Source organism: Halictus rubicundus, chromosome 4 (genome assembly GCF_050948215.1).
Source record: "Halictus rubicundus isolate RS-2024b chromosome 4, iyHalRubi1_principal, whole genome shotgun sequence".
NCBI classification, from domain to species: Eukaryota; Metazoa; Arthropoda; class Insecta; order Hymenoptera; family Halictidae; genus Halictus; species Halictus rubicundus.
Window position 1 is genome coordinate 1,577,441 of NC_135152.1, and position 25,916 is coordinate 1,603,356.

General features: G+C 34.8%; 1 protein-coding gene and 1 long non-coding RNA gene across 3 annotated transcripts in view; both read right to left on the minus strand.

The window, feature by feature from the left end:
• Positions 1–13,975, minus strand: part of LOC143353106 (calpain-D) — a 51,411-nt gene extending 37,436 nt beyond the window's left edge. Inside the window, exons 1-4 of one of the 2 annotated variants that reach the window (XM_076786169.1) lie at positions 13,064–13,975; positions 9,803–10,164; positions 8,342–9,711; positions 7,958–8,191 (exon numbers count right to left, since the gene is read on the minus strand). In XM_076786169.1, the coding sequence (XP_076642284.1) occupies positions 7,958–8,191; positions 8,342–9,711; positions 9,803–10,164; positions 13,064–13,392 (2,295 nt within the window). In that variant the 5' untranslated portion in view covers positions 13,393–13,975. Of the gene's footprint in view, positions 1–7,957; positions 8,192–8,341; positions 9,712–9,796; positions 10,165–13,063 lie in introns of both variants that reach the window. The other variant, XM_076786167.1, reaches the window with a different exon arrangement.
• An 11,076-nt stretch (positions 13,976–25,051) lies between these two features.
• LOC143353846 (uncharacterized) lies at positions 25,052–25,590 on the minus strand. Its single transcript, XR_013082216.1, has 2 exons — positions 25,511–25,590; positions 25,052–25,165 (listed from the first exon to the last, which is right to left on the minus strand). It is a non-coding gene; the product is annotated as an uncharacterized LOC143353846 (long non-coding RNA).
• Between the last annotated feature and the right edge of the window lie 326 nt (positions 25,591–25,916).

Consider the following 25,916-nt stretch of genomic DNA (forward strand, 5'->3'; position numbering starts at 1 on the left):
TTCAGTAGTTAGATATTATTGAAACAGTTGTTCTTAATATTTTTTTAGAATTTTTTATAAATTGCATCGTCGTTAAAAGAAATCAAAATCAATTTTTTTGATGCCTTCTTACCGTTTCGTAGTTGTATTATGTAATATCGAACATTTTTATATTCGTGAAAACAGTGTATAAACTTGAAACTGCAATATAAAATGTTTTATTTGTGTTACATTTCAATATATGGGTATAATTATCAACAGTTTCAGTTGACGCAGGCGATGAAATCTCCGGCTGTGAGAATATTTTGGGCTCGGATCAAATCCCGCATCGAATAATTTTTTTTTTTGTTAAACACTTCTTTCTCTTTCTTTCTTAACCATGCAATTGTTGCAACAAAATTCTGTTAGTCCAAACTTCACTTTAACATCTTTTCTAGTTCAAAAGTTATAGCACAATATGCGCCTCGCCAAACAGAGTCGAATGCACTACCTCCGGATTGTGGCTCAGGCGCTCGAAACTTCGGTAACGCGAATTGTGGAGGAAGGCGTCCAACAGTTGAAGTGTCGAAATGTTGCTATGTTTATACATTGTTTTCCCGAATATAAAAATGTTCGATATTACATAATACAACTACAAAACGGTAAGAAGGCATCAAAAAAATTGATTTTGATTTCTTTTAACGACGATGCAATTTATAAAAAATTCTAAAAAAATATTAAGAACAACTGTTTCAATAATATCTAACTACTGAATTTTCATGAAACTGGTATCTCTGAAACTTCAATTCGAAATGTGCATTTTCTTCAAATGATTGGAGATATCCAATTTTCTTAAACATATTTGCATAATCTGGAATCCTGTAAAAAATACACATTAATAATCTCGATGAGACACAACTAAAATAATAACATAAACGTGGTCAACTGAAATCTTCTATATAAAATCGGCAATTTTATGCTTTCTGATTTGTTTAGAAATCGATTTTGCAACCAAAAATTCTGAAAAAATCCCAGTCATGTATGATATTAGGTAGAATATTCATGAATGTTTTCGTAATATTTTGTTGAGCATGGTGCGACTAAAAATCAATTTGGCTTGGAGGCGCTTTTGACCATCTTATCCGCCTATATCTTAAATATCAACAAAAAAAAAATTATTTAAAAAATATAGAACATATTTCAGTATACGTCATTAAGCCCGATTTAAAAAAAAATTTGTAGTCCAAATTTCGCATTGATATCTTTTTTAGTTTAAAAGTTGTAGCAAAATGTGAGTCCTCGTCGAATCAGGAATCGATTGCGCTAATCGATTGCCGCTCAGGCGCTCGAAACTTTGGTAACGTGAATTTCGGAGGAACGCGTCTATCAGTCGGACAGGCAGCTCACACGAACTGAGTACATAGAGTTACGCTTGTGTGTGGCGCGTGCGTAGTAGAAGTAACGTAAGGAGATGACGGTACGTCAGAGTGGGGGTCGAGCCGGCGGAGGGGTTTGTCCCCCCTTGCGACGGCGTCCCACAATTCTGGCATCACTGGGGGGAGCCCAGCCAGCCAAACCGGCGGACGAGTTCGTCCCCCCGTGGGATGACGTCCCATGATTCCCTGGCACAGTGATGAGATATTTGCCAAGATTTCTCGCGCATGCGCGGAGATTTTAGCCTCAGTAAAGTGAAATTCTGGATAAAATAGGGTACCTTAATAACCTTGCAAAATTTTCAAAAATTGTTATGATTTGATTTGGAAAATAACGAACTCTACGCCTCTTTGTAGGTCCTTCTCCAATATTAGCTGCTATTGTATAATAAAATATTTACAAGACCTTGTCGTAAACTCGTAGGATACTCGTCTCGTCTCGGAAGAGATTATTACGGTACTTTCCCGACAATATCACTGCCCCACTACCTTTTCCTCATAATATAGATATGTTACTGTTTCGGGCGCGCATGCGCGAGAAAAATTGGCTGATATCTCATCACTGTTCTGGCATTACGGCCATCCAGACACTTGGTCGTAGTTGCTGGTACTATAAGCATACACACATCGTTGTAGTCTCTGGTACTGAAAACATATCGCCTTCCAGTTTGGTCTATCACTGTCGCTTGTACCGTAGCAGTGTCTCCTAACTAGCTTTAATAAACGTCCAGTTTTTTAAATCTCTGTTGTTGACTCTGACGGTGATCCTGCCACAACCACCAGCCGAGATAGAGTGGGCTCTCGAGATAAAAGCTCATATTCAAACACTCGTCTCATCAGTCTAGCTGTTCCCACAATGTGATGTCGATATCATAGATTTGCAAGGCTCTCTCCACCGCCTCACAAACCTTTCGGTGGCTCCGCTCATTGGACGATATCTGAGTATATACTATTATGGCAGCGTCCTTACCTGTCGAAAACGCTCGAAATCGTTCAACTTTACACGCGTCTAACTTTTGAACGAATGAACTCCGAGCTTTAAAACTTGCATTTTTGTAATTTTCTCGGCAAAATCTACAGGATTGTATAAAAAAATGCAAAATTTTTTATCCCTGAAAGTGAAATTCAGCCGAAAATACATTTATTTTTACGTTCTAGAATTTAAAATGTTTTTGAAACTCCAAATAAAAACGAAAAAAATTCAACAATATGTGAAAATATGCAGGGTGTCTCACCTAACTCGACCATCTAAAATATCTCGCTTGTTTTTTTATGATAGGAGAAAATTTCAGAGGAAAACATTAGTTTTGTATTGTAATGTTATATTTTTTCAAGAAGAATCTAACGACATGTAATATTATGATCTTCGTGATCTTCTTAGTGACCTTGAGTATGAAAAATTCATAAAAGGAGGGAACTTGATGTAAATAGTGAAATAACGATGACAGAATAAATAATGAAGGAAAATTTACTTCAGAAAGTGTATAAAATGATGCCATTAACTTCAATACATTGATGTAACCGATTAATGAACGATTCTCTGACCCTCCTCATAACTTGATCACTGATATTGCGAACGTGCAGACCATGGAATATGTGCACCACGACCGATCCAGCTTTGCGGAAATTTTTGGTCTAATACTTGGCGAGCTATTAATGCATTGTGAGCCAGACAGCCGTCACATCGAAAAAACGTCAGTTAAAAAATTAACATATTTTAGACCATTCAAAGTGGCATCGATAAAAAATGGCCCAATAATGTTATCACCAACGATTCCACATCATACATTTACACTCCATGGACGCTGGTGTATAACTTGTCGAAGCCATTTCGGGATTTCAGTGCACCAATAATGCATATTATGTGTATTACATGGTTATAAAAAGTAGCTTCCCCAATAAAGAGAACATTATAAAATAAATATTCATTTCTTTGTATTTGCTGCAATGCCCATGTACAAAAAGCAACACGACTCTCAAAGTCGTTGCCATGAAGCTCCTGATATAAGGAAATATGGTACGGATAAAATTTATGACGTTGCAATATTCGGTACACATTTGCTTTGGAAATGCCTAAAGAACGTCCAATTTTTCGACAACTTGTATAGGATCAATATTGACTGTAGCCAATACAAAAGTTTCGGCATCTTCTCAAGTAACGGGCTTTGATAGTTTTCTTTTCAATGATTTAATACTCCCTGTTTTACAAAACAATTGAACTATGCGGTCAAAACTTTTTCGAGTAAGATGATTTCTCTCAGAGTATCTTTCTGCGTACAGTTGAGATGCTTGTACCGAGTTATTTTTAGCCTCGCCATAAACTAAAATCATTTCTATCTTTTCTACATCACTGTACTCCATCGTTTCAGAGAAGTAACGTTATCTTTCGCAATCGAATAAATCACGATGAATTTCTTAAACGTACTGATTAAAGTCACCGAAAGGAGAAGAATTTGTATCAGTGTTTACAATTTATTTTAAGCGTGTTCACAGTCATTAGTCAAGGTTCAAGAACATTTCTTGAAACCCAAGGGGCATCGTGTCATCGTTATTTCACTATTTACATCAAGTGCCCTTCTTTTATGAATTTTTCATACTCACGTAATATTGCAGGTTATTAGATTCTTCTTGACCTCGGCTATCATATAGTGATAATAAAAATATATCATTCCCTTTAAAGAAACTTCGAAAACCTTGAAATCTCAAAAAATATGACATTGAACAAATTTGTTTGCCTATCATAACATTTGCTCCTCTGAACCAACTAATATTTTCCTCTGAAATTTTCTTCTATCATAAAAAACAAGCGAGATATTTTAGATAGTCGAGTTAGGTGAGACACCCTGTGTACAACAAGAGAAGCACAATAAATTTTACGATATCATGAATACCATATGTAGAAGTAGCAAATGTCTCCAGAAAATGTATATAAACGGATAAGGGAATACAAGTATCCTTTAATCAAGCTGAAGTGCCTTTAAAACTTATACATATAATCAATTAGTATGAAAAGTATCACACTGCCTCATACGTAGCAGATAATATAGCTGAAAAATGTTTTGAAATACTTGAAAGTTTAAACTATAAGAATCTTAATATAGAACTTCTTCGTACAACGTATACTTTGGGATTTATAGAGGTGTACAAGCTGTGTGGACCACCCTGTGTGCGTGTGTAATTAACACATTGGCGCCAGGGCATTTTTAATTAATATAACTTTAATTATAAATTTACTTTGCGACGTTATACTGAATATACATACACCCAAGTAAAAATACCAAAGGTAAAAGTACACAAGTAAAAATCTTGAATGATGCATTTATGCGTCATCCGTCGTCAATACGTTAAGGGTATTTAAGTACTAATCCGACAACTGTGAAAAATATCTGCAATGAACACTAATTCATTTAATCGAGAATATAACCCAGTATATGTATAAATTTTTTAAAAAATCTGAATATTTTGGAAAATTCATATTAGAAATAAACTATTTACTTTAATAAAAACATACGTAACCGATTCTTACTCTCTATCTACATTACATAAATGGACCAATCAGTTAAGAGTTCAATCTTTTACATTTATATAGGAGGAAAAACCAAAATCAGAAAATATATTCGACTAACTTTTTAATGTTATTTTATTCATTTTGTTAGTCTTTCTTAAACGAGACATATTTGGCCTTTGAGTATCAGAGAGCTAAATAAATATTAATCATTGGCGTGTAGTTAGAAATGAAAAACTATTAAATTAAAATAGAAAGAAACTAGAATTTAATTAGAATAGAAAGAAACCACGTTTGAAACGTTAGCAGTAATTTTGTAGTCAGAACTGTTGTCTTAACCATGGTATAATTTCGATTAGTTGACCTAAGTTAATTTCTTCATTTCGTATGTTATATACATTTAAAAAACGGAAAAGTCAACGTATATCCTTTATGCACTGTCGTGGACAATTTGACTCGATAGCGACCTTACCTTTAATGATAGTACTTATTCTGAAAATATATTTATTATTTTACTGTCAACAGTTTTCTTCATTAACTGTGTGTAACAATTTTCTGGACAGTGTATAAGGGATATGTTGCTACATACTATTTGCTGCTAGAAAGAAGTCACGCCGGATGGCAGCGCAGGGGCAAGGAGAAACCCTGCCTGTTCATAATTTGATTCGTTGACATTGTCACTTTGACCAATAGTAAAATTGTGTATGCCTAACAACCAATCTGGCTCGCATTCCTTACAGGTGACTTCTTTTCAGCCATGAAGAATATAGTGTGTCCATTATAACTCGACTCACTGGAATATCTCAGTGGAAACTGAAAATATTTAAAAAATGTTTTTACAAAAATTTGTTGGTATAAAGGGAAACATAATGTAGTACAAATATATTTTTTGTTTACACATTTCAAGTCACAAGTAAAGTTAGTTCTTTTACATGGAACGCTGTATCTTTCTGTTCATAATGTTGTAGTGCATTTTGAAACGAATTCAACGAAGTGCTTGCTACACGATGATATTTTATTTTATGGAAGATTATAAAATAATTAAGGGCCAAGGGTAGTCACATGACTTTTGCAGAGTCAGCAGGTCGGTAACTGCTTTATAATTTCCGTTTACAGCCTTCAGATACAGATTTAACCCTTTCGGTACGAGCGCTCTGTCCGCCGTGACACTCCTGCTGTACGGGACGCCGCACCGCTCCGAAAATGCACACATAGCACGTGATCAGTCCTCTTTTGTGTGAAGATTTTCCTAAGCGTTAAATAAGAACTGTGCTTAATAAAACAATGTTTCTTCTAACAAATGTCACTATAGATGGCGCTCGTACATAGAGGCTGCCACATGGATGCCGGATATATCCGGCGCTCGTACCGGAAGGGTTAAGATCCGTCTTAGTCTTGATCCGACGGGTCACATTTTTTGCTCTTTATTATCGATATCATGAATTCTGACGCCAGAAACGTGCTTCAAGTTTTTGGCTTTATCTCGCAGAGAATCAAGATAAAATATAGCTCAATTTGTAGCTGGAGATATCTTCTAGCCCGCGCTACACTTCATTTCATCCAGAAAACTCGTTCAATGCCATAAAAATGCTTGGATTCCGTGGCATGCACATCATCAATTTTTGATCTACTTCTAACACTTATATTACAAAATATCTGCATAATCTCGTCAGCTCGTGACCAGCGCGCGCTGCATTGAACCTTCCTCTTTCGAATAAACTCTTTCCCAGCGAAAAATATTCTCATATAAGGACGAAAAGTTGAGGGACATGAAATCATTGTTCGCCTAATTTTATCGGTAACGTGGTTACTCTACCTTATCGCGAATCTACGGAGTCTTGGCACTTAAAAGTAAACTAAACAACTAAACTTTACTTGACCATGCCACTAATGCATAACATGACCGTTAACATCACCAGATTTAGACCATCATGTAATTTCTTTTTGTAAGAATATTTGGAAAACAATGTTTTTAAAACCCTCTGCTGAAAATGTTGGTATATTATAGAGAATAATTATATTATAAGTGCATGTACGACAATCGCACAAAAAATACTTGGAAATGTTGAAGCAGAATTCATAAGGAATCTGCTGTAAAACTGCATTTATCAAAACGAAGGACATGTTAAAGGATTATCCCAAACAAACCAATAAATGATTCTAAGTTAGATACATGTAATTGAAAATAATTAGTTTACAGTATCGCAGACATTTGCCTGCCACATAAATATTTATTGCTTTTTACTGATTACTACAAAGTACTTTCATTGGAGGAGAATTTTTTTAACAATTGAGTAGTCTGGTTTGAGTGTTTCGAGTTTAGTGGTCAAGTAATTTGCCAAAGGCGAAGGACATGCGTAATTTAAACCCCTTGATTCTTAATTATTTTACAACCTTCCAGAAAATAAAATATCATTGGGCACCACCTCCTTGAATTTATCTCAAAATACACTATAATATCATAAATAATCTGACCTTTACATCTTCCCCATTACTTCATCTATAAAAGAAATATCTGCACCATATTATGTTCCCCTTCACGTCAAGCAACTTTTATAAAGACATACTTGAACACTTTCAATTCCTTCCGACATATTCCAGCGAATCGAATTAACATAAACACACTGTGTACACCACGTTAAAAACATATAAAAAGTGGGTTTTAACTTTTTAATTAATATTTGGAAGAACATCAACGAAGAAACCTTTTTAACGTTTTTATTTGTAGAATTGAATATACTAGACTTTTTTGGAACTGTTTCTCTCTCAATCAAGATAGGTAGAAATTTGATCGAATATGTTTATATCTTCTGAATAAACTATAAATGTGTTATCTTCAACGCCAGTTCAACTCGATTCAAAGGAACTTCTAACACAATTATTTGACTAAACCCTTTGTATAGAGCATAGAGTATAGACTATAGATAATATTATATGTATACCGTTGTATTGTAATTGTGCAATACTTTTCTTTACTCTTTTTCTATCCCCTCCAAAGAATGCGAAGTATACATTTTAATTACAAAAATTACCTACGTATATATTTGTTAATCAATATTACCTCTTTACAATAACGGACAATTCGTTCCCACTTCTCCAATGCTTCTCTTTCTTCGATTTGCCTTAAATTTTCCATCACCACACTTTCCTGCCTTTGTATTGTAAGAGTATTTGTGCCAGATTCAATAATTCTAGGCTTATCACCCGATAGTTGGGATAAGGTCTTTGAAATTTGGCACATTTCACATATTCCATTTGTACTCTTATTTTCATATGTGCACAACTTACACTGCCACTATAATAAAAGATACATGTTATTTTGATCGAACTTATACAAAATGGATGCACAATACCTACTTAGTACTACGTCAAAAAGTATTATACATATTCCTTTTGAAACGAATAATAGCTATGCATATAAAAAATGAGTAAGACTGGATCGTACTTGACCATGAGTAGAATCTTTTACTCTTGTATGCCTTTTATCACCAACTGAAGAACTATTTCTTCTTACGGAATTTCTATGCCTTGGCGTGACAACTTTCGAATTCATAGCAGTGGGACAGAGTCTTGGACTTGGACTCCTTGATCCAAAACTTCTAGTCTCTTTTGGTACATCTAGAAAGTCTGCTAACGTCTTACAAGCATTACAAGTTTGTGCTGACAATGGATTTCTTAATGTACACGATGGACACACCCAGCTTTCTCCTTTCCTTAATGTAGCGTCTTCTGAATGCATAATACTTTTTAATTTTGAACCGCCACATGCTTCGCAAGTAGTTCTCGAAGCAGCATTTAATAATGTGCACTTTTTACAAGTCCATACTGGAGAAGGTGGATCAACTTGATCATCTAAATCAGATTCTGCCGTAGCCAATGTAGCAGTTTTTTGTGGGATGTATCTTACACTATCTCTAGATACTACAATTGGAGACTGAGTATGCATTGCACAGCTTGTTCCATCCTTTGTAACAGTTATTAAATTACGTTGAGTTAATGAAGGAGAAGATCGAAAAGATCCGCATATATCACATCCGGTTGACCATAGTGGATTATATGCGTAAGAACACTTTTGACAAGTCCACATACGTTTCAAGGAACTTACACCTGACACATTATCTCCAACAGGGCTTGTTGCTTCGCTGTGGGCTTTTACAGGTACTAGACCTAGTTTAGTATTTTGTTTCTTTGGCAATGGTGGTGGTATGTCTGGGCCAGTAATTCCAATATATGAGTACTTTGGTCTTGTACTAAAACCAGTAGAATGTGGTGGTACTGCAGGTGGTTCATCTTCGTTAAGACTTCTTCTATTGACTATTTTCTTTTGAGATACATTTGTAACAGATTCAATGTCAGAAAAAGATCGCCTATAAGACAGTGGACCTGCTGAAGATAAAGCACGAGGTTCCCAAGTGGGTACACTGATAACTACTCCACTACAAGGAGCTGGACTTCTAGGAGCTTCACAAGCTTCACACTGTTCTAGGCCAGGAGCATTATCAAGAGTACAATTATCGCAACTCCAAAGTGCATCATCTTGTCGTGCTTCTGAAACTACTAAACTTGTTGGCCTTGGTATAGCTTGTTCAGATAATTTATGCACCACAGAACCATTAGATAAGGAGCGACTAACTTTAGATTTAACTCTTTCATATATTGAGGGACTGTGTCTTTTTGGTGAACGCTCTGAACCATCATTAGTGCTGGTATAAGAAAATGTAGTTGAATCCATTGTTTCTATTGATGGTAAGGTCCAATTTTCTCTATCAATTTGTCTCCTTCCATTACGACTTATACTTGTTAACTGTGCCATATCTGTAGAGTATAAAGTATAAATGAAACGTTAAATCTCAAATAATACAAATATTATTTCGAATATTTTTAACTAAGTAGTATGTACCCTTACTAATAATCCTTGCATTGTTTGTAGAAATACTTGTAGCATTAGATCCGTTCAAAATATTTGTTAAAAGTTCAGATGCATCTGTGACACGATTTATTTTGTGTATATTTAATTTTTTGCCTTTACGTACTCCAATTTGCCTCTTGCCAGTTTCAAGTAATGACAAGTTAGCATCACAAGCTGCACAAGTTAATGCAGAACTGCAATTATTCTTCAATAAACAACGAACACAAGTCCATTGTGTCACTAAGGAAGGTAAAGAAGAAGATCGTTCAATTGGCTCCTTTTTACAAGACCTTTCATTCCAAGAATCACGACGTAACTTCCTTGGATAATTATTGCGAGCTATTAAATTCTTCTCAAAGCTAGAAATCAATAAAAATGAAAATAATAGTCGGTACGAGTCTTACAACAATTAATAACAAACACCATTATACAGGGTGAGGCACCTAAGACTTTCACCAAAGATATCTCCATTGTTTTTAGTAATAAGAAAAAATTCTTCTCTCTAGGTCATATTTTCCAATATTTCAAGGTCATCGTCTTTTTTTTAAATGAAACAATGTATTTTGATTAGTGTAACATTATAGCTAATGAAAAGACAAATACAACCACGTATAATATTTTGACCTTCAAACGACCTTCGAAGGAGTTATTCTTCAAGAAGCATAACTTAACGTATGAAGAGCTAGTACTCTACTAGAGTTCCGTTGATGTGAACACTGAAACATTATCGAAGGACATTTCTTATTTACAAGCTGCCTAGCATTTTCAAGAATGTGTTCAAAATGGTAGTGATGGTTTATGGCAGTCTAGAATTCTTAACACGCTTCTCTGACTAAGATTTGACTGTCCAGCAATTTCGTGTGTACTAATGTGTGGATCATCAACTATTGAACCTAAAATATTTATTTCATTATCTACATTTGTTTTTGGTTTCTTTCGTACACGTTTTTTCTTTTCTACACTTCCAGTTTCTTGAAAGAGCTTAAAGACGCTACTGATAGTTGAAACTCTAGGATGTCTCCGTTCAGGATATGTTCTTGCATATTATAATTAAGCTTGCACTGCATTTTGTCTACATTCGCAGTAAACAATTACAATATCACATTTTTTACCGATTGAATACATCAACGGAACCCTAGTAGAATATGGTAAGCATGAACATGGTCTTCGTACATTAAGTTATGCTTTTTGAAGAATAACATGTATAAAATATTATACATGGTTTAATTTGTATTTTCGTTAGCTATAATGTTACATTAATCAGAATACGACGTTCTATTTAAAAAAATGACGATGACGTTGAAATATTGGAAAATATGACCTAGAACTCCACTGATCCAAACATTTTCTTCTTGAAACATTTTTCGTATTACTAAAAACAATGGAGATATTTTCGGTGAAAGTTTTAGGTGCCTTACCCTGTGCACACATATACAGTGTGTCTTCTATACATATTGACTTGTTCAGATGAATGACATGAAAGTCCAATAAGACTAAACAGAATGATGCTATTGTAAAACTTCTACGATTAAAGACAAAACAAATTTGAGAAGGATGTGCATTATATACACAACTACAATTACAGCACAAGCTTATATTTATAAAATATCTTCCAAATAAAAACAAGTTTATCTTAGCAAGTAAAACAAAATATGGCTTTCTTTTTTTTTATGTAGCTACAAGATAAATAAATGAAACCAAACACACTGTTCACATATTGGTTATTTCAAACATTAATATATATACATATACATACATGTACATGTATTATATATAAAACATCTTAAAGAGTTACTAATTATATTAAGTACTGGAAAAATATCATCGGGTTTCACTATCAATTTTAAATTTAAACCGAGCAATATTAACGTATCAATTTCATGTACAAAATTGGAAACAACAGAAAATTTGATGTATAATAACACAATATTCAATTGTTCTAAATTATATGAATCTAAACTTGGAAATACTGTAGTAAATTAATTATAACAAGATGCATTTCTAATCAATTTCATGTACAAAATTGGAAACAACAGAAAATTTGATGTATAATAACACAATATTCAATTGTTCTAAATTATATGAATCTAAACTTAGAAATACTGTAGTAAATTAATTATAACAAGATGCATTTCTAGTATTTATGATAAAGATTTTGAGTGAAAGAACAACATAAAAATAATTGAAACAGGTTAAGGAAGACCATGAATCCCTGGAGAATCAACTACATTTAGGATGTTTATCTGTAATCGTATAATCAGGTACGAGAAATTGTGTGAATACATATGTTGAAGTTCACATGCAAAATAGTCAAATGTGACAACAAAGCAACTTTATTTTAATAGTTTTTATGAAATTTTGTTACTGTTGTTGTGAACACGAAAAGAGCACAAAAATACATAATTTCATGATACTTTTCTAACTTGTTAAAAAATAAACAATGGAAAATGAGAAGTTTTATCATATCTTTCTTATACATAGTCTACATTTTATCTCAATGTATTATTTGCTTCATATTCATATAGTAAAACTAAACATTTTTATACCAATTTATATGAATAGAATGTATAAGCATATACACTAACATTGAAATAACATTATGTTTTCTAAACAAGTTTAAATGTTCTAATATTTGTACTTTAAATTTGCACAAACTTTTTCCACTACCCTAACGCCTCTGCGATTAGATACATTGTGATTGAATTGAACAGATGATTGCTATATCAATACTTTAAACACATTTTCTTCATATGCATTGACTATAACTTTCTCTACAATGTAATATTGTAGAGTCTTTAAATTCTATAAAGGACAAATTAACTTGGTTTGTTTGATAATATAAATTATCTTTTTTTTTTATAAGTTATGAAGTGATAACAATATCCCTTAGAAATTATTATAGAATAGCATACTCGAATATGTAAATATAGAAAAGTTTGAATTGTAAGAGGATGCTCGTAAATAAAATTTAAAAATGGATTGCGTATAATTTTTGTAAGCACTTATCCCTACAAATAAGCTGACCTAAAGAAAAAAGAAAGATTGAAATGCATATTATGAAGTATTTCATCCAAAAAATGAGTTAATGAATTGGGTCGTGACGTTTATAATATAAAACAGAAATATAGGAACGAATTAAATATCATAAAAAACTTTGAATGTGTAAGTTCGACGAACTGTATATAAACAAACATATGAGGATCTGTTAAGAAGATAAATGAAGGGGATAGAGTGGTGGTAAATTGAAAATTTTCTCACCGGTGTGAATGTGTGAGATCTGTTTCGATGTGTTGACGAGTTACCGGACGTGTGTTGTCTACTGTTAGGTTATCCAGACGAAGCCTTGGTAGAGGTGTTGGCGGGACGGATACCGAGAATGAATCAGCTTCTCTCTTCTTTCTTTTAGTTCCGTCTCCTTCTTGTTTTGGAATTTCTTCAGACCCAAAGTTTAGGTTGAGTCTGAAGTTTGCCTTCTCATCGCTTCTAAGTCGAGTTAGGCCGCACCTGGTGCATCGCGTGCTCTCTGTTGGATTTATCAGAGTGCACTCCGAGCAATGCCACTGCAGCACCGATGCAATTGAGCCCATTCTCTACACGTAGTCATGGCTCCTTTGCTCACAGGATCACTGACTTTTGTAGCCACGATCCCCAATGTAAAATATCACAACACTCTACGCGAACATGAAAATCAACGATACCGCGAAACACCTTCCGTCAAACTTTTTTTCTGTCGTGACAGTCGTCCGCCGTTCATTGTCATATGTTTCGCGACGGCCATCTTTTTTTAATCCCTTCTCGTTTATCCAATCTTTTATTCTCTCTCTCTCTCTCTCTCTCTCTCTCTCTCTCTCTCTCTCTCTCTCTCCTTCTTCTTTGCCCTCGTCGCGTTACTGTTACACAGTCAAAACAGAAATGTAGACTCGTAACTTCACTCTATGTATCTACGTTTTTTTCTCATATAGTATATTGTGTATTTTTCTAATTTTACTAAAATTTCTTCGAACGTTATTGCTTCATTTAATAATAGTTTCATGTTCGATACACTCCTATCTAAATATCAGTAATTTAACCCATTATTATCCTTTACCTTCAGAAAACGCTTAGTTGAATAAAAACGTCAATCACAAACGGGATAGAGATCATACGTGTATAGTGTATACAACTGTATTCTGAATTGGTTGTGTTGACTACGTTAGTCGCAACACAAAACTGTCTGATTATTGTTTACTGTATTAAGCATAACGATTTATATTTACAAATTTAAAAATTATCTTTTTATTTACATTCTACATTCTAGATAAAGATGATTCATGTTTACTACATTACAGTAACGTACAATCGTTAACAATATTAATCATGGATTTATTAATATTTTATTTCCATTCGAGAGATTTCTATTTATAATAGAAGAGAAATATATTTTTAATACATCAGCTTTTTAGCATATGTACATTTAAAGTTATTATTTTCACAGATATACCATAAGGATAGGACAACGTCGATAAAGAAGTACACAATCAAAAATAAAATGTAATCATTGCTGAAATTGATATTTGCGAAAGTTTTTCTGAATATCTCTATCTCATTCAATACACATAATATTTTTTAGATCTTGGTTATCTGTGGTTTGTATACATACGTTACTGCATAGCGAGGAATAGGAGTAGACCAATCACCATATGGGGTTTCGTCACTGATATATATATATACTAGCAGAGAGGAATGAGAGTGCTCACGCCCGGGGTTTCGGCGTTTCCACTTTCGTAACATCGCCGCTTTAGCATGGCACAGAACCGGTCAGTCTTTCCTGGAACAGAACCGGTCAGTCTTTTAGCATAAAACCACAGACGAGGTATAGGAGTAGACCAATCACCATATGGGATATCGTGTCTCACATGTAAACAACTGGTTATCTTACGCCCTCTAGGCTGACGAACGATAAATGTTGGAACTAGATCCACAAAAATGATCAAATCTGGTCAAATACAAATGATGACGAGTTATGTACATACAGAGAGGAATGAGAGTGCTCACGGCCGGGTTTTCGGCGTTCCCGATATAGTGCTGACATCTGCTCAGCCTTAGCATGGCACAGAACCGGTCAGTCTTTCCTGGAACAGAACCGGTCAGTCTTTTAGCATGGCACAGAACCGGTCAGTCTTTTAGCATAAAACTGAACGCACATTATTTTTTTAACCAGGATTAGAACGTACAGCTTAATTGTTGTATATGAAATATTTAACTAACATGTAAATCTTGTGTACAAAATCTCTAATTAATATAAATTAAGAATAATATTAATTGTAATGATACGTATTTTATTTTTTTCCAATTTTGTAGTTGCAAACTCTAGTTGTAAAAAATGGAAAACCCGGAAAGATTCGAACAAATACAGATTTCATATCGAAGTTTAAAAGCAACCACCCTGATAATTAATTTAATAATGAGCTATTGTCATCAACACTATCTTAAATTTGTTCATATATTTAGCTACTGTTATTATTAATTAAAAAAAATTTTCTTTCATGAATAAATATTTTTTCCACCTCAGCACCATAAGATTTTTACTAGATGACTTTAAAAACATATTAGAACTATTTTTTAAAAATTTTAGTCGAAAACATTCTAGTTTACTCTTTATTTCACAGTTCTACTAATTTTTTATGGGCTGCATTGCAGCTCTGTTTAACACCCCTTTACAACCCAATACCATGGTACCATCCATATTCAAGGAAGAACAATTTTTTGCGACGATCATTGAAAAAATAAAAGTGTTTCCTTCATTTCAGTCCTTTAGTGCGTTGGTGACGTAGCGCCCAGCACACCTACCTGTGTTCTGTGTCACATCTGGAGTTTTATGGTATGCTTGAGTCGCAAGCCAGACCATACAAACGAATGCATCCACAACATCCAGAGACCTGCCTCCAAAACTAATTAAAGGAAGGCTAGACATGCGGTGTGTACTAAACTCCTCAAAAGAGGTGGATTCCAGTCGCTCGTGTCATAAACCGCATTCGATACTTCATCGACAGGGTGATCTTACATATTTCTGTAACAGTTCCTGAACACATTATCATTCATCTGAAACTGCTTTGTACGACATTACACACGCCACATAATTTTTATTTTCTAATTTTATCAAAGTAGTATATATAACAGAATCATACAAGTGTCTACAATTACTTGAAATCCAAAATACAGAGCGTTTCTTCCTCTGCGACTGTAAAAAAAGGACTTTAAAAGAATGTTTAGATAACAGGTGGGCTGTCCTTCCAAAAGGCACCTGTGGCCAGAGTTGGGCATTATTTAGATAGAAAATTATTTAAATAACGATTCGAGTAAAAGATACTTTATCTCTATTCGTTATTCCAAGGTTCGAATAAAAAAAGTATCTTTATTCGACGAGTATCAGATAAATAATTTTCTTCGACGAGAATTTATCCGACGAATAAAGATAATTTTTTTTATTCGAAGCGGATTTATTCAAACTACGAGAAATTTTTTCATCTTTCATCTGTATCTTTTTTCGAAGGCTTCAAATAAATGCTCGAATAACTTTTGCCGAGTGCCGAGCTTCAAAGACCCAGCGACGACAGACGACATACAATGTAAGCGGATGGAGAATCGCGCACGTATGAAAGTTTAAACTTTTAGATTTTTCAATATATCCTCATAAAATTGTGACGAGTGAATGGAGGGGATTTTTCTGATGAAAATGAGGTGAATTTCGAGTGTAATCGAACAAGTTTCACTGATACGTAATGTTACGATAAAAATTACAATCTCATTAAAGACAGTCCAAATGATGTCGCGTTTGGACTCATTTTGATCGGAACAAGCTCTACAACTCATTCGTCTTAACAATATTGTTCTGATTAAAAACATACAAGCATAAATTGCCAGTAATGCTCGATTCCCCATCTGCTTACATTGTAGGCTGTTGGTCGGTCGCTGGTCTTTGAAGTTCCGAGCTCGCAGAGCCGCGAGATATCGGTGTGAAACAACTGCCAATCCAATTGCAAAACTTCATTGTTTTTCATGATTTTTTTATGGGACTTGCGCCAACTAATTCGTGGCATTCTTCTGATTAAAATGACACTAAACACGGTACAAATTGGACTGTATTTAGCATTTTTATCCGTAGATTTATTCGAAGGCTTCGAATAAATCTTCGGATAACTTTTGCCAGCCGACGAATAAACGGCGACGACGGCCGACGAGGACCGACGAGCGCCGAACGTGGAAGACCCAGCGACTGCCAAACGGAATACAATGTAAGCGGATGGAGAATGGCGCACGAATGAAAGTTTAAACTTTTAGATTTTTCAACATATCCTCATAAAATTGTGACGAGCGAATGGAGGGGATTTTCCTGATGAAAATGAGATCAAATTCGAGTGTAATCGAACAAGTTTCACTGATACGTAATGGTACGATAAAAATTACAATCTCATTAAAGACAGTCCAAATGATGTCGTGTTTGGACTCATTTCGATCGGAACAAGCTCTACAACCTATTCGTCTTAAAATATTGTTCTGATTAAAAACATACAACCATAAATTGCCAATAATGCACGATTCTCCATCCGCTTACATTGTATGCCGTTTGGCAGTCGCTGGGTCTTCGACGTTCGACGCTCGTCGGTCCTCGTCGGCCGTCGTCGCCGTTTATTCGTCGAGCTGGCAAAAGTTATCCGAAGATTTATTCGAAGCCTTCGAATAAATCTACGGATAAAAATGCTAAATACAGTCCCAATTTGTACCGTGTTTAGTGTCATTTTAATCAGAAGAATGCCACGAATTAGTTGGCGCAAGTCCCATAAAAAAATCATGAAAAACAATGAAGTTTTGCAATTGGATTGGTGTTGTTTCACACCGATATCTCGCGACTCTACGAGCTCGGAACTTCAAAGACCATCGACCGACCAACAGCCTACAATGTAAGCAGATGGAGAATCCTGCATTATTGGCAATTTATGCTTTTATGTTTTTAATCAGAATAATATTGTTAATACGAATGAGTTGTGGAGCTTGTCCCGATCAAAACGAATCCAAACACGACATCATTTGGACTATCTTCAATAAGATTGTAATTTTTATCGTAACATTACGTATCAATAAAATTGTTCGATTACACTCGAGTTTGGACTCATTTTCACCAGGAAAAGCCCCTCAATTCACTCATCGCAATTTTATGGTGGTATATTGAAAAATCTAAAAGTTTGAACTTTCATTCCTGCGCGATTCTCCATCTGCTTACATTGTGTGCCGTTTGTCAGTCGCTGGGTCTTTGAAGATCGGCGTTCGTCGGACCTCGTCGCCGTTTATTCGAGCTGGCAAAAGTTATTCGAAGATTTATTCGAAGTCTTTGAATAAAAGATACAGATAAAAAATGAAAATTTATTCCAAGTTCAAATAAATCCGCTTCGAATAAAAAAGTTGTCTTTATTCGTCCGATAAATTTTCGTCGAATAAAATTATTTATTCGACAAAAATACTTTTTTTATTCGAACCTTCGAACAACGAATAAAGATAAAATATAAAATGTTTTATTCGAATCGTTATTTAAATAATTTTTTATCTAAATAGTGCCCAACTCTGTCTGGAATGCGCTATGCATTCGATTTCCGGTTGCACATTGTGCTATAACTTTTGAACTAAAAAAGATACCAAAGTGAAATTTAAACTGAAAAAATTAAAAAGAATCGGGCTTAATTTTGTATTTTTAAATAATTCTTTTCGTTTTTTAAATTTAATTATGCTTACATAATGTTCAAAACTACTTATTATAAATATTGTTGTTCAATCTTTCTTCAATCTCAAATAATTAAATTTATTAGAATACATATGCTGCAAATGAAAAGCAATATTAGAAGTAGATTGAATAGGTAGCAATTAAATAGTCAAATGAAATTGGTGATATAAATGTCGTATTTTTTTAAATTAAATTTAAACTACGTTCTTACTTTTGGCTAATATTGAACTAATTTAATTTCTTATTATTATGTTATTACACTGTTGTAATTGTAATTGCACAGGGAAGAAGACTGATGTAGTAGAAAGAGCAAGAAAAAAGTGTTTAACGAAAAAAATCATTCCATGCGGGATTCGATCTGGGACCAAAATATTCTCAGCCGGAGACGTTGCGTTATTATTATTATTACATTACGTCTCCTTCGATGCACTCGCGTAATAGGCGTAATGGAATGAAAAGGAAACAACATTATTTTGTTTCATTTATCATATAGTCCTAGAATACTCGACATGAGATTTAAAATTCTATCAGCAACAGCGCCATTGTAGAATATTGGTTCCACAATATTAGTTCTGGATGATACGGTAGCATGTGACACGGAATGGTACGGGGGCTCTAGAGCCCCCCGAGCGTGAGACAGAAAAATACATTGGGTGATTGGTCTACTCCTATACCTCGTCTGTGATAAAACTGAACGCACATTATTTTTTTAACCAGGATTAGAACGTACAGCTTAATTGTTTTATATGAAATATGTAACTAACATGTAAATCTTGTGTACAAAATCCCTAATTAATATAAATTAAGAATAATATTAATTGTAATGATACGTATTTTATTTTTTTCCAAGTTTGTAGTTGCAAACTTTAGTTGTAAAAAATGGAAAATCCGGAAAAATTCGAACAAATACAGATCTCATATCGAAGTTTAAAAGCGACCAACCTGAATATTAATTTAATAATGAGCTATTGTCATCAACACTATCTTAAATTTTTTCATATATTTAGCTACTGTTATTATTAATTAAAAAAATTTTTCTTTCATGAATAAATATTTTTTCCACCTCAGCACCATAAGATTTTTACTAGATGACTTTAAAAACACATTAGAACTATTTTTAAATAATTTTACTCGAAAACATTCTAGTTTACTCTTTATTTCACCCTTCTACTAATTTTTTATGGGCTGCATTGCAGCACTGTTTAACACTCTTTTACAACTCAATACCATGGTACCATCCATATTCAAGGAAGAACAATTTTTTGCGTCGATCATTGAAAAAACAAAAGTGTTTCCTTCATTTCAGTCCTTTAGTGCGTTGGTGACGTAGCGCCCAGCACACATACCTGTGTTCTGTGTCACATCTGGAGTTTTATGGTACGCTAACAATCCCTATTGAGTCGCAAGCCAGACCATACAAGCGAATGCATCCACAACTTCCAGAGACCTGCCTCCAAAACTAATTAAAGGAAGGCTAGACATGCAGTGTGTACTAAACTCCTCAAAAGAGGTGGATTCCAGTCGCTCGTGTCATAAACCGCATTCGATACTTCATCGACAGGGTGATCTTACATATTTCTGTAACAGTTCCTGAACACATTATCATTCATCTGAAACTGCTTTGTACGACATTACACACGCCACATAAGTTTTATTTTCTAATTTTGTCAAAGTAGTATATACAGGGTGGCCCACATAACTCTGATCAACTCAATATCTCGAAAACTATGCCATTGATTTTAAAGTTCTTAGTCTTAAATTGCATGGAACTGAAGGGCCTTTCTGACTACATAAACGTGAAGTGGCCTCCCTTCCCCCTTAACGGGGGAGGGGAGGTAACTTTGTAATTTTAAATGGAACCCCCTATAAAATGTTACATATTTAGATTCTACCGGAACAAACAAGTCAATTTTGTCTGAAACATTTTTTTGTCAGATACTTCCATGATGAGATATAACAGTTTGAAGTTTCGAGTTGTAGGTACTTGAAGCGCTCGGAAATAGCGTTATGGAATTGGAAAATGAGTCCAAACACGACATCATTTGGACTGTCTTTAATGAGATTGTAATTTTTATCGTAACATTACGTATCAGTGAAACTTGTCCGATTACACTCGAATTTGACCTTATTTTCATCAGGAAAATCCCCTCCATTCTCTCGTCACAATTTCGTGAGGATATATTGAAAAATCTAAAACTTTGAACTTTCAAACATGCGCGATTCTCCATTCGGTTACATTGTATGTCCTCTGTCCTCGCTGGGTCTTTGAAGCTCGGCGCTCGGCAAAAGTTATTCGAAGATTTATTCGAAGCCTTCGAATAAAAGATACAGATAAAAGATGAAAAAATTATTCGAAGTTCGAATAAATCCGCTTCGAATAAAAAATTATCTTTATTCGTCGGATAAATTCTCGTCGAATAAAATTATTTATCCGACACTCGTCCAATAAAGATGCTTTTTTTTTATTCGAACTTCAAATAACAAATAAAGATAAAGTATCTTTTATTCAAATTTTTATTTAAATAAGTTTTTATCCCAAATAATGCCCAACTCTGCGAGGGCCGTTAGCAGCGTGAAATATTTACTTAATATTTAATTGAATTTAATTATTACAAAGAGTGTATCATTACAAGAGTGAACAAAGTGCATGCACTTGGAACTGTTACAGAAATATGTAAGATCACCCTTTCGATGAAGTATCGAATGAGGTTTATAACACGAGCGACTGGAATCCGCCTCTTTTCAGGAGTTTAGTACACACTGCATGTCTAGCCTTCCTTTAATTAGTTTGGCGGCAGGTCTCTGGAAGTTGTGGATGCATTCGCTTGTATGGTCTGGCTTGCGACTCAATAGCAATTGTTAGCGTACCATAAAACTCCAGATGTGACACAGAACACAGGTAGGTGTGCTGGGCGCTACGTCACCAACGCACTAAAGGACTGAAATGAAGGAAACACTTTTATTTTTTCAATGATCGTCGCAAAAAATTGTTCTTCCTTGAATATGGATGGTACCATGGTATTGAGTTGTAAAAGAGTGTTAAACAGAGCTGCAATGCAGCACATAAAAAATTAGTAGAAGGGTGAAATAAAGAGTAAACTAGAATGTTTTCGAGTAAAATTATTTAAAAATAGTTCTAATGTGTTTTTAAAGTCATCTAGTAAAAATCTTATGGTGCTGAGGTGGAAAAAATATTTATTCATGAAAGAAAAATTTTTTTAATTAATAATAACAGTAGCTAAATATATGAAAAAATTTAAGATAGTGTTGGTGACAATAGCTCATTATTAAATTAATATTCAGGTTGTTCGAATTTTTCCGGATTTTCCATTTTTTACAACTAGAGTTGGCAACTACAAATTTGGAAAAAAATAAAATACGTATCATTACAATTAATATTATTCTTAAGGGCCCGGAGCGCCAAAAGTAGAGTGACTACATTACCGACAAAATATGGTTTTACGGGGATCAAGTTTTCGTCCTTAAAAAGGAATATTTTGTCGCTGGTAAAGGGCTCATTCGAAAGAGGAAGGTTCAATCTAATGCGGGCTGGTCATGAGCTGACGTGATTATGGAGATATTTAGAAATATGAGCGTTAGAAGTAGGCCAAACATTGACGATGCACGTGCCGTGGAATTCAAGCATTTTTATGCCATTGGATGAGTTTTCTGGATGATGTCGAGACCAGCCCGCATTGGAAAATATCTCCAGCTACAAATTGAGCTATAATTTGTCTTGATTCTGTTGCGAAATAAAGGCGAAAACTTATTTCCCGTTTCGGCATGGCTTTCTAGCGTCAGAATTCATGATATCGATAATATAGAGCAAAAAATGTGACAAGTTTAGTTGAGCTGGAGCTCATCAGGTGGCGCCTAAGTAGAAGGACTGTCGAAGTGGGATTGGAGGAAACTGCAAGCGTAGATTGTGGCACAGACGAGGTATAGGAGTAGACCAATCACCATATGGGGTTTCGAGTCTCACATGTAAACAACTGTGGGGCGGCGGCACGGTGGCGCGTGTGTTGCGCGTTTGTGCGCCTGCGACGTGTTGCATACTCTTGGGACGAGTCGCGTTCGTCGTCGATTCGCTCTCTCGACGTTTGTCCATAGTACGAGTTAGACGTGCCACATAGCTGCTTCCTAAACGATTATATTTTGCCGTGCCGGTCGATGCTGTGTATCGTCGCGATTCTTGTCGAAGATCGCGACCGACCGCCCGTGCTCTCAATAAATACTGTTGACGTTACCGTTCTCCCGTGTGTGTTACTTGCGCGGTGTGGGCCGCGCGAACGTAACCTCTTTTTCCGCCGCGACCACGTGGCGAGTCCATCTTGGACGATTGCATTGCGAACGTTCTCGTCCGAGAACGTGTGGCCTTGGCCACTGGTGACCCCGAGAACTCGCTTGCTGCGAGTTTCGTCTCTACGGTCCCCACGAATCGTGGAGGACCCGCGTTTCGCCATAAAAATCCCCACACAACTGGTTTTCTACGCTGACGAACGATAAATGTTGGAACTAGATCTACAAAAATGATCAAATCTGGTCAAATACAAATGATTGACGAGTTATGTACATCTACATATCTGATGCTATGACTATATGTTCAAATTATAATTTTTTATTTGATGTCATTATGTTATATATCTACAATTATCTTTATCAGTACAATATTAATAAATATAGATACCACGTTTCCAAATTATAGAATAAATCTTGAACGTAAATAACATTTCTCCATACGTATAATTATTATTCCCAATTCTACAATTTTTTAACACTATTAATACGCAACCATTTTGAATACATTTTGAAACTGAACATGAAAAAGAAATTAAATTGAAATTTACTATATATTTTCATGTATATTTCATTTAAACAACATACAATTTAGCTTTAAAGAATCATGCAAAATATCAATTAATATTAATTGTGAAATTCGAAAGAGTTAAGAATTAATTAATCAATAATTATGTAGTTGATCTTTTTTGCAAGATGTCAATCTATTTCACTGCTGACTGAGAACGTAGTTGTATTATTTTCTTTCGCGTTTGTAGTGAGAAAATAAACGACGAACGCAACAGTACGACACGTACGAACTATACCGCATTCATCGAGCTCGATCAGACTCGTTCAGTCATGATGCCAGAATCGCGCGACGCCGCACAGTGGTGCCAAATGGCCAAAAAGCGGCAAAAAATCTGTACAAACGAAACTATCCAACGAATTTGTTTGAAAATTTGTGGAGAGATTGCCACAGGTACAACGTTTATTTGGCAAAAAAATTTTTGCAAAAAGTTGTTAACATTAAGTAATATGGGCTAATCGAAAATCCCTGTTTTCTGTCCATTTTTTATTTAGGAAACCATACAACAAATTCTTTAATAGATTTTGGTCTGGAACTAATCGTATTGGCAAGGTGTAATATTGATCTAACCTTGAGCAAAAAATCATGAGACCCTTCGAGATGCTTTCGCCGCAATTTAAGTTTAAATATCAACTTTCGGAATTTGCGAGAATGAATCGCGCGGATGTCACGATTATTTGATGTTTGTATCGGCAATGCAAGCGAGCAACCGAAAATAAAGTCGAGCACCGGCATTCCCGTCACGTCTCCTCTCCGCCGCTGACTCAAAACACACGGCGCTCACCGCGGAGCGCCGACGTCATCGTGTCGTCACGCGCGTAACCGTCACCGGCGTCAGCGAACACGGCAACCAGCCGTTTTCCAAAAGTCAGTCAAAATACAGCGTTCTTGAGCTACTGACGACTTTCAACTCACGAGATACCGCGTTCTAGTCTTCGTATCTTCGGTCTGCGTTTGTTAATTAAGTTGTCCGCGTCTTTGTGTTCGCGTGCTGTACACCATTGTCATCGTCTCTGTTAAATATACGTTTAGTTGCAACCGCGAGTGTATTTTCTCCTCTCAAGACTCCTACGTATCTCCATTCCCGTTGACCGCGCGTACAATGTTTCAGGTGAAATTTTTTAGGGATGTATCATTTATAATGAAGGAAAAAGTGAAATAGAATTAATTGTTTAAATAAAAAAAATTTTGAAATAATTTCTTTATGTGGATTAACCTGAAGCCTCTTTGCGTTACGCTCATTTTTTATTTATGAAGGAATACAAAAAATCCTTTGAATAGCTTCGATCTGGAACTAATCGTTTTGGCAAGTTATAATATTGATCTAGCTTTGTGCAAAATTTCATGAGATACTTCGAGATGCTTTCGCCGCAATTTAAGTTTAAATATCGACTTTCAGAATTTCCAAGAATGAATCGTGCGGAAGTTACGATTATTTGATGTTCCAGGAGAAATTTTTTAGGAATATTTCTAAATAGTAAAGAAAAATGTGAAGTGCATATGATTTATTAATTTTTTATGTATAAAAAAATATTTAATAACAATTTTGTTTATCTTACATAAATTATTTTTATAGGGTTCATTGGAGCACTACCAAAAAATACCTGTTGCATTTTTGCGACAGTGGTCCAGTGAACGAAAACTGTTTATTTAACATAAAAAATTGTTATTAAATATTTTTTTATATGTACGAATGTCACTTTTTTTTAATTATCTGATATGTATCCCTTAAAAATTTCACCTGAAACATAAAATAATCGAGACTTCCGCGCGATTCATTCTCGCAAATACCGAAAGTTGATATTTAAACTTAAATTGCGGCGAAAGCATCTCGAAGTATCTCATGAAATTTTGCACAAAGCTAGATCAATATTATAACTTGCCAAAACGATTAGTTCCAGATCGAAGCTATTCAAAGGATTTTTTGTATTCCCCCATAAATATAAAATAAGCGTAACGCAAAGAGGCTTCAGGTTAGTCCACATAAAGAAATTATTTAAAAATTTTTTTTATTTAAACAATTAATTCTAACTAACTATTTCACCTTTTCCTCCATTATAAATGATATATCCCTAAAAAATTTCACCTGAAACATCAAATAATCGTGACATCCGCGCGATTCATTCTCGCAAATTCCGAAAGTTGATATTTAAACTTAAATTGCGGCGAAAGCATCTCGAAGGGTCTCATGATTTTTTGCTCAAGGTTAGATCAATATTACACCTTGCCAAAACGATTAGTTCCAGACCAAAATCTATTAAAGAATTTGTTGTATGTTTTCCTAAATAAAAAATGGACAGAAAACAGGGATTTTCGATTAGCCCATATTACTTAATGTTAACAACTTTTTGCAAAAATTTTTTGCCAAGTAAGCGTTGTGCCTGTGGCAATCTCTCCACAAATTTTCAAACAAATTCGTTGGATAGTTTCGTTTTTACAGATTTTTGCCGCTTTTTGGCCATTTGGCACCACTGTGCGCCGCCCCCCACCCC